Below are 11,917 nucleotides of genomic sequence, written 5' to 3'. Positions count from 1 at the left end.
TAGACAATTAACAGCAATGTCTGGAAAAGACGAAATGCCAAAATTTATTTCAACTAAATGTCTTGATCTTCGGCTTGTTTGTGTTTGCATCATGTGTTCCCCCATTAGAGTTGCATTTCAATCACTAGAGGGCGTAGTTGTATTGAATCATGGCCAGATTAGAAAGCTTGGCCAACATCATCGTTCTGGGCAAAATTTACCATTGGCCTGGTGCACCATTCCACAGCAAACATCTGTAACGGAGTCCCACCAGGCACTCCTGGCCCAACTCAAGTTTGAGTACAGTTTCACATCCGAAACCAATCTGAAGTACTTGAATAATGCTGGAAAGCTGCGCTTGGTATGGTCGTACCAACTGAAGGAAGATAAATCATGGAATTTCCGTTTATAAGTGAGTCGTAGTGGAGCCATCTGCTTTGGACACACTGAATGGGGGAACACACAGTCTATTTGGTGAATGTAAGTCTATGGTTCACCCCCAACTGCCCCCAAAGTATTGAAGAGTGCTTACCTGCTGAAGATCCTGCGTCTGGTGTGGTCCCTGAACACAGTGCTGCTTCTGCTGTTGAAGCCCTTCATCATGGTGAGACTTCCCTTCCAGCTGGCGTCCCTCAACATCGTGATGCTTCGGCAGTTGTAGCTGCTTGTGATCACAATGAGGCTTCTGCTCTTTCTTTGGCCCCTCAACAATGTGTTTTTTGTGTTGTTGGTGCTGCAGCGAGTCATTATGGTGAGGATTCATTATACATACACTGAGTCTTAAGCTGAGCCAAGAAGAGTTCAGGGCAAAGGTGTTAACAGTGTAGGTGCTTGTGGCAGTGAATACCAGCTGTGCCAGGTGGAATACTCTAAATAAACTGGGGCTGAGTGGTCCCTGGAATTAATTTTTAAAAAAATATTTTGAATCTGGGTTGAGGGATTAAAATCAAACTTGGTACAAGTATGTATAATGATGTAATAATGAGTGCATAGGCATATCAAGAGAAGTCGTGACGTGGAAGAGTGCCCTTGTAGTTTTTTTTTAGTTTCACGGGGTGGAATTAATTTTTCTTATGGATAAGTTAAGTGTACATCTACTTGCTAGCTGTACCTCGTTGCCACTGTAGTTTTGGTAACTTTCGTAGAGATGAACACAACTCAGAATGTAATACAGCAGCTATTTTATTTTTTCCCATCACAGCAAGAAAAATAAACACAAAAAAAGTAACGAACAGAACATTGCCCCTTTTAACTGAACAGAAGATAAGTTATCATTTGATAACTCGAGACGACACAATGCAAGCAAACTACCCTTTTAACATCATCCAGATCCTCCACAGAGACTCGGCCATCCTATTACCGTCACCGACATATTTAATGGTATAAAGCAAAGCAATTTGATCATCCAGTTATATCATCGAAAGCCAACAAGTATTACTCAATCCGGGCATCTTGGACCATTGTGATTGTCTCATTCAGAGACCTTTCCTGATCTTCCGTGTATCATGGCAACGATTTGAGAACAAACGTAAGAGACGTGAACTTGTTTGCGGTTTCTCAACAACTGCAATCCTTATTTATTTATTTGTTTATTTATTTATTGCTCATTAAGATGTCTTGGGGATTTGTATGGACATGATTTCATCATTTCCAGGAGAGGTGATCATCATCCACAAAATAAATTTAATGCACTTGTTTAATTATTTTCCTTATAGATGACAAAGAAAGTAGAAACCCTATAATAAAAAGGATTCATATCAACTGATGTTTTTTTTTTTGGTTTGTTTCAAAAGCCTTTGGGTATACTTCTCTGATTTGAGCAAGAAATTGTGTTCCACAATGGGACCCTAGCTCTGCTGGTCATATTAAACATGGGCTTTATTCATATCCCAGTCACACTGGTCGTTCAATGGGTTGTACACAAGATTAGCTGGACACGACATTACGTGTGTGCTGTGTTCAAAGCAGGAATAATATTTGTGGTGGTCATTGGGATATACATAATTTCCATTGTCTTTTCCTTTGCAGAATCCAGTCTCCGTGTCCCAGTCACACCGGTCATGTTCGAACACAAGGTCGGCTGGGCAGGTGAAGTTGAACGAGTGGCCAGCAACACACCTCCAGAAATAATGAGAGTCCTGTGGATCGGTGTAAAAACCATCGCCTTTCCCTCTGCAGTCAAAAGTATCTGTGAAGAGCATTTTCAAAGAAAGAAACAACATATTGAAGCAGTCGTCATATGTTTCATGAGCCACACTTGGTCGCTTTGATATGGAGACAATTAATTTCAAGGCAAAGATTCAATATTTCCCCATGTTTCAATGTTCGAAGGTTCTGCATTGACTCCATTGGCTTCCGCATTGTCAACTGGTTCATTGCAGATTGAAATTCTGACCTCCCCCTGCAAGCCATGAGGAACCCCCCCCCCAGTGTAATTAATTGCCCAGGACGCTGCTTTTTGTTGCCATCTAATCTTGTGTCGGGAATCGAACCCAGGCTGGACAGCTAAGAGGTGAGTGTGTGTACATCTAGTCGAGGTCATCCTGTCAGCCCCTTAATTTATTGTTGATGAAAACACAAAATCGATGGAAATTTCGAGACGATTTGCCACACCGTATACTAGTGGGGAAACTTAGCATAACAATTGTGCATTTTGTGAGGGAAGCACCAAATTTGGCATACGAGTAGCCTATCATATTATGAACAGATTTGGATATTGGACCATCTCAAAATTTCAGATGGAAGTGGAAAATGGCTGCCACAGCCATCAGCGGCTGAATTTGAGATGGCCCAATATCCAAATCTGTTTGGTACACTTTATACTCAATGGATACACTTTGTACAACTTAACAGCATGATCCACATCCAGTGAAACCAAACTCCATTACATTTTTTAAAATCGTGTTTGCCACGATGTCCTGTTGAACTTTTACTGTTTATGTGGTTAGAATAAGATTTTTAAAAATCAGTTCATGCTCCAAAAAGGATTCAGCATATAGTTTTCCTTTTTAAATGTCAGACGTTAAAATGTCACTCGTTCAATCACCATGATCACAAAACTTTTGACAGGGGGAGGGGGGGATAAATTTATCCCCCACAGGGATGGCAATTTCAAGTGCAGTTCCAGGGATTAAAAAAAAAAATCCAGAGCCAGGGAAATCCCCCTCCCCTCCCCCAACTCTTACCACTTTTCCCCCAACCAAATTGCATCCTATCGAAACCGGTCAAAGATTTCAACTGGAACAAGTTGACATTTAGTGAACAGCATCATTAACTGAAGAATGATTACACTGAACAACAAATTTCAAAAATTTTTTTTTACTGGAGATGTGTAAAGTGATTAAGACTAATTTGAGTACGCTGATTTCAAAAATCATACCGTTTTGCTGTATCACGTCAGGATTTTCAGGAACAGAAATATTCCCATTACCTAGAAGTCAGGATTTCAATGAAATTTACATATGTCTTTAACATGTCTATTTCGTACAATTGTTGTTAACTTGTGTTATATTTCTTTCTTTCAGATAAAGATGAGTAGGCGTTCCTGTACCAATCATCCTGACAACTTCTGTTATGTCTGTGGTCGGTATACCAAAAAAGATCAACAGCGAAGTATATCTACAGCAGTGAAAATGAAGGCCGCCTACTTTCACTACTTCGGGTGTAAGGTGGGGGACCAAGAACAGAGCTGGGCACCACACATCTGCTGCACAAGCTGTCACACAACCTTGACTCAGTGGTTGGTGGGCAAGCGCGCGAGCATGCCATTTGCGGTGCCCATGATATGGCGTGAGCCGCAGAATCATCATGATGATTGTTATTTCTGCTGCACAAGCATCGCCGGCTTCAACAAGAAGAATAAAGGTCACATCAAGTATGCTGACTGCGTCTCTGCTCGTAAACCTGTGCCTCATGATGACGAGAACCCCATTCCAACACCTCCAGCTGATCAGAACATAGCTGTAAGCAGTGGTGAAGAGGATGGTGATGATGAACCTTTTGAACCCGACACTCAAGAATCACACCTTCTGAACCAGGGAGACTTAAATGATCTTGTAAGAGATCTCTCGCTGTCAAAGGCGAAGGCAGAGCTGCTTGGATCAAGGCTGCAGCAGTGGAATCTACTTGAACCTAACACCAAGATATCCTTGTTCAGAGCACGTCACAGAGACATGGCTGAGTTCTTTGAGATGGAAGACACGATGACATTCTGCAATGACATCAACGGTCTGTTGAAAGAACTTGGGTGTGATCACGATCCTGCAGACTGGCGCCTCTTCATCGACTCGGGGAAGAACAGCTTGAAGGCTGTTTTGCTCCACAATGGCAACGAGAAACCATCAGTCCCACTGGCTCACGCGTTCGGCATGACAGAGACCTATGAGACTATGCGGCAGCTGCTTGATTCCATCAAGTACAATGACTTCAACTGGCACATCTGCGGAGACTTGAAAGTGGTGGCGCTGTTGTTAGGGCTGCAGTCAGGCTACACGAAATACATGTGCTTCCTTTGTCTCTGGGATAGAAGAGACGACAAGAATCACTGGACGAAGAAAGATTGGGAAGAGCGAAAAGAGCATGTACCTGGTCGACACAACGTGAAGCATGTCGCCCTTGTCGACCCAGCCAAGGTTTTCCTTCCACCACTCCACATAAAGCTCGGCTTGATGAAAAGTTTTGTACGGGAAATGGATCTGAATGGGCGTGGGTTTTTATACCTCAAGGAAAAGTTTGGCAACACCTTGTCGGAGGCCAAGATCAAGGCTGGTGTCTTTGTTGGACCGCAAATCCGACAGATTATGAAGGACGAAACTTTTCCGACAACTCTAAACCCCAAAGAGCTGGCAGCGTGGAGGAGCTTCAAAGCTGTGACGGACAACTTCTTGGGGAACGAGCGCGCGGACAACTATGAAGAAATAGTGCAGCAGCTGCTGGAGTCCTTCAGGAAACTTGGCTCCAGGATGTCCCTGAAAATCCATTTCCTACACCAGCACCTGAACTTCTTCCCTGACAACTTGGGAGCAGTCTCGGACGAGCACGGCGAGCGATTCCACCAAGAGATTTCACTCATGGAGACGCGTTACCAAGGGCGGCACAACCCGAACATGATGGGCGATTTCTGCTGGTTCCTGCATCGTGAAACTGACACAGAGCAGCACAAACGCAAAGCCAAATGCCTAAAGCATTTTTAATTACATTCTAGTGGAGTTTTTCTGTAATTTCTATAATTTTGAAGCATTCATGATGAAATAAATGAATAAATGAATTTTTGTAAATTTCATTGAAATCCTGACTTCTAGGCAATGGGAATATTTCTGTTACTGAAAATCCTGACGTGATACAGCAAAACGGTTATGATTTTTGAAATCAGCGTACCCAAATTAGTCTAAATCACTTTACACATCTCCAGTAAAAAATGTTTGTTGTTCAGTGTTACCAGAATGAAAATAATCAATAACCTTACCAGATCTTTCACCAACAGCAACCTGGAAAGAGAAACAACGGGTATTCTGTCATCTCATGAGAGTATCTCAGAGCAATATGACGTCACGGGCATCATGCGTGTCTGCAGTGGTGTGCAACACGAGTTGTATGTACTGTATTACCTGTTGCATGAGAAGCAGAGAAGAGAAGACGAGGAAGACCGCAAGCATGTAGATCTGGCCCATGATTAGTTTGTGCTTGAATCGACCTCGGTGTGCTTCGTCCTAAGTCTGCTTGTTGTCTGGCTTTGTGGCTGCCTTATATACCCACGGCTTGAACACTTCTTGAACGTAATCATGAAGCTATAAAATTCACATTTATTTCTTTAGTTTTATCACCGAAACTGATATGATCATAAAGCAAATGGATTTGAATATCCGCCATCATAAATTTTGTATTTTTTTTTTACCTCCAGCACTGAAGGTGGACGGAAGTTATGTTTTCACCCCTGTCTGTGTGTCTGTTTGTCTGTGAGCTGAACATCTCAAAAAGTTATTGATGGAATCTGATGAAAATTTCTACTATCTCCGACATCAACTCATCCTGGGAATTCTTTCAAAGAAACTTTCTCTCCATGCACAGATTTATCCCCCCTCGTCTTCAGTTGTCCTACCCTTTCTCCCCACCCATAGTTCACTGAAACTTGTGGCGAGGCAGTTGTCCTGAAACAACTTGCCTTCACCTCATGGAAGGCTAATCCAACTGAGAGTAATCTCAGTTCCTTCCACAAAGCTCAGAACAAGTGTGTATCTATCCTGGGGAGAGCCAGGAAACAACATCTTTTTAATCTCAAGACTGAACTCTCAAACCTCTCTCCCTCCTCCAAATCCTGGTGGCATCTCGTTAAGTCTGTTTCTGGTGTATGTTCCCCCTCCATCCCCTCCCTTACCTCAAATGGCCCTACTGCTGATACCACACGTGAAAAGGCCGAATGCCGAAACTCTGTGTTTGCTTTTAAGTCTTGTGTACCAAACCCATCGCTTTCTGTACCCACCTTACCCAGTGGCACCCAGCTGTCCCTGGACTCTGCGTTCTTTTCTCCCGACAAGGTGGAGAGTTTTCTGTCAAACCTCGATTCTGATTCTGCAACCGGTCCAGACGGCATCAGCCCACATGTCCTAAAAAACCTGTTCTGCTGCTCTTGCTCACCCACTCTCTGTTCTATTCACCCTCTTTCATTTTCTCAAGATAATCTGCCATCTGCTTGGAAATCAGCAAACATAACAGCTCAGCATGAAAAAGTGCAAAAAACAGATCCCTGCAACTCCAGACCAATAACCTTCTCCCAATCATCAGCAAGGTTATGGAATCCATCATCACTTCAGACATTAAATCTTTCCTCTTCTCCAATGGATTGATTTCCGATCATCAATTTGGTTTCAGACCAGGTCACTCTACCCTGGATATGCTGCTTCTGCTCTCCCAACATTGGATGGAGGTACTCATTGCCAGACATTAAATGATAGCCATATCTCTAGATATATTGCATGCTTTTGACACCGTCTGGCACCCTGCCCTGCTCACCACACTCTCTTCCTATGGTATCCAAGGACATCTCCACTCATGGCTCGCAGACTTCCTCTCCTGTCGCAGCCAACGCGTGGCTCTCAACGGAATTATTTCTTCCCCTCTTTTCATCTTGGCTGGAGTTCCTCAAGGCAGTGTTCTTGGCCCTGTGCTTTTTCTGGTTTTCATCAATGATCTCTCTGACTCTCTGGAAAATCATCCTTATCTCTTGGCTGATGACTACACCCTCTGTCGTATCATCTCCCATCCCTCTGATTGGCAAGCAGCAGCTTCTTCCGTCTCTGCAGACCTGGATAAAATCATAAGCTGGACAACACTTGGAATATGTCTTTCAATACTGACAAATCTCACACACTCACTATGCCTCTCCGAAAGGACCATCTGGAAACCCCCCTCTCCCCCCATCTACTTTCTCAACAATCCCCTTTCTGAAATCCTTTCATTGAATCTTTTGGGTCTCGCTATCTGCCATTATCTTTCCTGGGAAAGCCATATTTCCAAGCTGGCCTGCAAAGCCAGTCACCGACTGGGTATCCTACATTGTGGAAAGTCCTTCCTTGGCACACCTGAGCTTCTAACCACTTACAAAGCTTTCATCCAAAGTCTGATGGAGTACTGCTCCCCTCTTTGAGGTGTTTCTCCTGTCTCACACCTAGCTTGACTTCACACTGTGGAAACCAAGGCTTTTCGGATCATTGTTATCTCTCACGATGAAGCTGTCTTTGGGTCTCTCACTCTCTCACTGGAGGCAGGTCGATGGTCTTTCTGTCTTCTACCATCTCCTCTCCGGCTTTGACCCCCCCCCCCCATTGCACTGTCTGTGATCTTTCCCCCTTACGTTTCCTCAGGGTGCTCATGGTTCGCCAAAAAAACCCTTCTGGTGAAACTGCCAAAATCAAGAATCACTGCTCACCTTTACTCTTTCATTCATCTTTTTCCCCACCCCTGGAACACACTCCCACACTCTCTTCAATTCCACTCTTCCATCCAGGTATTCAAAACAGCTGTTCACCACCATCTCATATCTTCCCCATCCAAATCTTGATCTTTACTACCCCCGTTATATTACATCATGTGGGGTCATTTAGAGGTCATTTTGAGTCAAATGGTGTCATAATATCATATTAGGTAATTCTACATAGCTCGGTAAAGACAATTCAGGACTAAATTCATATCGTTCTTTTTCATTCTAAGGAATCATTATTCAGTATAAACCATCAGGGATGGGAGCCATGGGGTGATCTAACAAGTGTTTGGACGAGGAGCAACTCGATTTTAATGTAAATCAAGATTAAAATCGAGAAGCTTCTCGTCAAAAATACCAGTCAGAACGCCCCTACTGCTCCGGCCTTGCCGGCTTATCCTGAAGCATAATTTGTTAGTATAAAATCTGACAAAAAAAAAATTGATGTACATGGTAGATACATTACATCACCCTATATGATGAATTTTTAAAAGTTCTGTCAAGCTGTATCCTGACCTGGTGACCCCTGATATCACATATGAAGCCACACCCATTTCCATAGGTTACCTTCTTAGTGATGATAAACATAATAATCATGTTTGGTATCGTACAAAAGGAATAAGGCGAACAAACGTATAGACACTGTCTGGAATACAAGATATCGCTTCTTCTTGTGTAATATTAAACCCCAAATAGGCAGGTTGGGCCGGTATATCAGCTCTCAGCTTTAGGGCAACATGAACCATGTCGAGAAAGGTGTCCTCTGTTGGCTGATAAACGGGCACTGGGAATGATTCATCATTTTCATCTGCTAGCTTTCCAATAGGAATATGTCCAAATTTGACTGGCAACAATAATGTTATTCTGTCATCAATTGGTTTGTTGCTCATCAACATGAACTCATAGATATCACTCGTATGTGGTTCCAGTTTCTCTTGGAATGAAGCTCTCCTGCTTATGAAGCTTTGAGGGACTTCTAGCCCTGCTTTCTCTGAAAGAAGACGGAATCTGTTCCATACTTCTGATATTTCTACAACGTGCGATTTGTCAGCTGCTGGTTTCAATTCATCAATTAACCACTACATCGCCAAATCTGTTTGCTGGGATATTTCCTTTTGTATTGGAGGTAATTTTGATGAACTTTTTGTAGCAGTTCGGGTGATATTTGCCTTCAGATGCTATCAAGTCACTTACTCCAGCCGTCGTTACATGTAGACATTGGTCAAACTTTTCAGCTTCAAGGATCCTTTGGCTCATCTTCATTGTAGTCACTGATGACGACTTTGTATTGGCTACAACATTCTGGCAAAACATGCATGTCTCCCAATTCATTGGAGATGATGAGCTTCTTAGTCTGGAGGCTGGTGGGGTCAGTAGTTCTGCTGCACTGGTGCTTGGATGACTCGATTTTTCATGGTCAGATAGCCCTTGCTCTGATTTCTTTAGTCAAGAGATCCTTTCTTTGCTTGTGCAGCTCGAGTAGCATGATTTATGCCGTATGAGCAAATGTGTTTGCTCTGAGGTTAACACGGAAACAATTCTATCTGTGGCTGCTCTGTTTTTGGGGTCTCTAAGTTTCTGTCTTTGGCATACACATTTATTCAAAGTAGAAAGTCCTTGTTCTTTGGCGGCAAGTAGTTTTTCGCTTGCATCTTCTTGGCAAAAGATGCGTTGGGTAAGTTCAGTTGGACGTTCTCTTTTGAGGCTTAGCAAGGGCAGGTCACATGCTCTTGATAACCATGAAAATGTAATAATTGAACATGTTTGAGAATGTTTCTAATATTTGTTGTTTAAAATGTTGTGAGAATTGTTTTATAAGGCCTTCTATACATTTGTAAGTTGACATAACCATTACGACCGGTATTTAAAGTGTCGTGAGATTTGTCTCTTAAGGCCTTCCGTACTTTAAAAATTTGACGTAACCATTACAACTGATATTAAAAATGTCATCACATTTGTTTTATAAGGCCTTCTGTACTTTTTTTAATTTGACGTAACCATTACAACTGATATTAAAAATGTCATCACATTTGTTTTATAAGGCCTTCTGTAGTTTTTAATTTGACGTAACCATTACAACTGATATTAAAAATGTCATCACATTTGTTTTTTAAGGCCTTCTGTACTTTAAAAATTTGACATAACCAGTCTATCTTGTATCCTCGAGCTACTATTTGTTAAATTATTATACACTCTGATATAATTATTTGGGTATTATATTTAGTCGTTAATTATGAACACACCACAACAAATCTCAACGTAGTGCGGTGTTTGGTGCAACTGTTATTTTATTATGTGATACAAGGGAAGGACTCAAATTCATGAAATATCATGTAAATAATTACATTCACAGATGCCTTGTTACATACAAAATATCACACTGGTGCTCAAAATATTAAAAAACTTACCAGAATAGAGTATAATTGACAAGGTTGTTGACGTAACAATGGAGTAACTTTTGTCCAATTTCAAGTGCTGATGTGTGCAGTAGAGACAGCCTGAAGCCACAATATGATGACTTAGCGTCCTCGAGAGAAGCTATATATTTTTTCAGACACCAACATGGGTCAAACTTACAAACAACATTAAATGAATATTAATCCTTTTTTTTTAAATCAAAACCTGACCAACTTTAAATTAAAGTAGAAGTTTACTTTCCTCTCCTTTTCATTACAGGACCATAAATGTATATATAATTTTGATTGTATATTTCACACAAATCATGACCTTTTGACATTTCATTGACCAAAGATCATACAAAACTAATTCATTGACAGTATGAATGCAATGCACATGTCATTAGCATTAATTTAATACCACACATGATAGTTTTGATGCCATTTTTAAGGTGAATTCTATTTCGCATTCGGCAAAAATGGAGCATGGCTTATTACGTCATTTTGAGGGTCAAGCGGTCAAGATACAGCTTGGCAGACAGCAAATTGGAATTCAGCACACCCAAATTAGGAAAAATAAACTAGTTTCCAACTTTTCCTCAAAAATGCCTCGACCATGTTACTTAGCTACATATATCTCATTTTTTTTGACGAGACTATCTGGGAAATGTGACGGGTTCTCATTGCCTGTCCTGACCTTGCGATACACACTGACACAATAAACTTTGTTTGTTGTCCTTGTGTTGTTTATTCATATCATCGTCACTTATCGAGTGTTGTTTTTATTTCTCGCCATATAACTGAAATTAGTTTGAACAGCCTGGCAACAGCTGGAACAGAATCGGAATAGATGATATAAACTTGGTATAAAAATGCTTTAACACAATGGAACTTGGTAAAGTGCATCGTCTCACCTCGTGTTCTCGTTGTGAACAAAAATACCATCATTAACTGAACACTCTGTTATTGTAGCCACTGATATTATGGCCTACTAGCAGGATTACCTGGATTTGCCTGGGTGGGGGAGGGTATTGAGACGTGGAAGAGGCAGGAGAGTGGGCAGGGCTGAGAATGGGGCAGGTGGGGTGGTTGGGGGGTGGGGGGGAACTGTAGGAAGCAGGAGAACCAGAACACTGGTGGGTAAAGGGGTCTTAAGAAAACACCAGTGGGTAAAGGGGTCTTAAGGGTCTTGAAGTCTTAAGAGTCTTTGAGGTCTTAAAGGGTCTTACAGTTCTTAAGGGTCTTTGAGATCTTCTGCCTCTGAGGGGTCTTAAAGGTCTTTGAAAGACTTAAGGGTCTCAAAGGATGTTCGGGATCTTCAAGAGTCTTCGGGATCTTAACCATTTTTGGGATCCAAAGGGTCTTTTGGGTATTCGGGGTTTTAAAGAGTCTCAATTGTGTTTGGGGAATTCAATGGTCTTGAGGGTCTTATGGGTCTTTGCATCTTCGGGGTCTTAACTCCCAAGCATGCAGATAGTCTTCTCTCAAACATGTAAAAAAAAGGTTTTATGGTTCTTCGAGGTCTTTAAAGGCTGAGGTTGTGGATGAAAATACATTAAGGACAACC

At 41.8% G+C, this 11,917-nt stretch overlaps 1 protein-coding gene across 1 annotated transcript; it reads right to left on the bottom strand.

Annotated features, from left to right (window-relative positions):
- Nucleotides 1–1,145: 1,145 nt before the first annotated feature.
- LOC147009814 (uncharacterized) lies at nt 1,146–5,740 on the bottom strand. Its single transcript, XM_085861330.1, has 3 exons — nt 5,586–5,740; nt 5,444–5,465; nt 1,146–2,167 (listed from the first exon to the last, which is right to left on the bottom strand). The coding sequence occupies exons 1-3, from the start codon at nt 5,646–5,648 to the stop codon at nt 1,845–1,847; spliced, it is 408 nt and encodes a 135-aa protein (XP_085717456.1). The 5' UTR covers nt 5,649–5,740; the 3' UTR covers nt 1,146–1,844.
- Between the last annotated feature and the right edge of the window lie 6,177 nt (nt 5,741–11,917).

Source organism: Eptatretus burgeri, chromosome 17 (assembly GCF_056783735.1).
Source record: "Eptatretus burgeri isolate ZD-2024b chromosome 17, Ebu_testis_v1, whole genome shotgun sequence".
Classification (NCBI taxonomy): Eukaryota; Metazoa; Chordata; class Myxini; order Myxiniformes; family Myxinidae; genus Eptatretus; species Eptatretus burgeri.
The sequence above is the reverse complement of the archived record's forward strand: the minus strand, read 5'-3'. Positions and strand labels throughout refer to the sequence as shown.

Coding starts and splice junctions, on each gene's coding strand:
- LOC147009814 (XM_085861330.1), bottom strand. CDS start 5,648: ATGGGCCAGATCTACATGCTTGCGGTCTTCCTCGTCTTCTCTTCTCTG. Junction 5,466..5,585: donor CTCTGCTTCTCATGCAACAG/GTAATACAGTAC, acceptor TTCTCTTTCCAG/GTTGCTGTTGGTGAAAGATC. Junction 2,168..5,443: donor TGCTGTTGGTGAAAGATCTG/GTAAGGTTATTG, acceptor TGCTCTTCACAG/ATACTTTTGACTGCAGAGGG.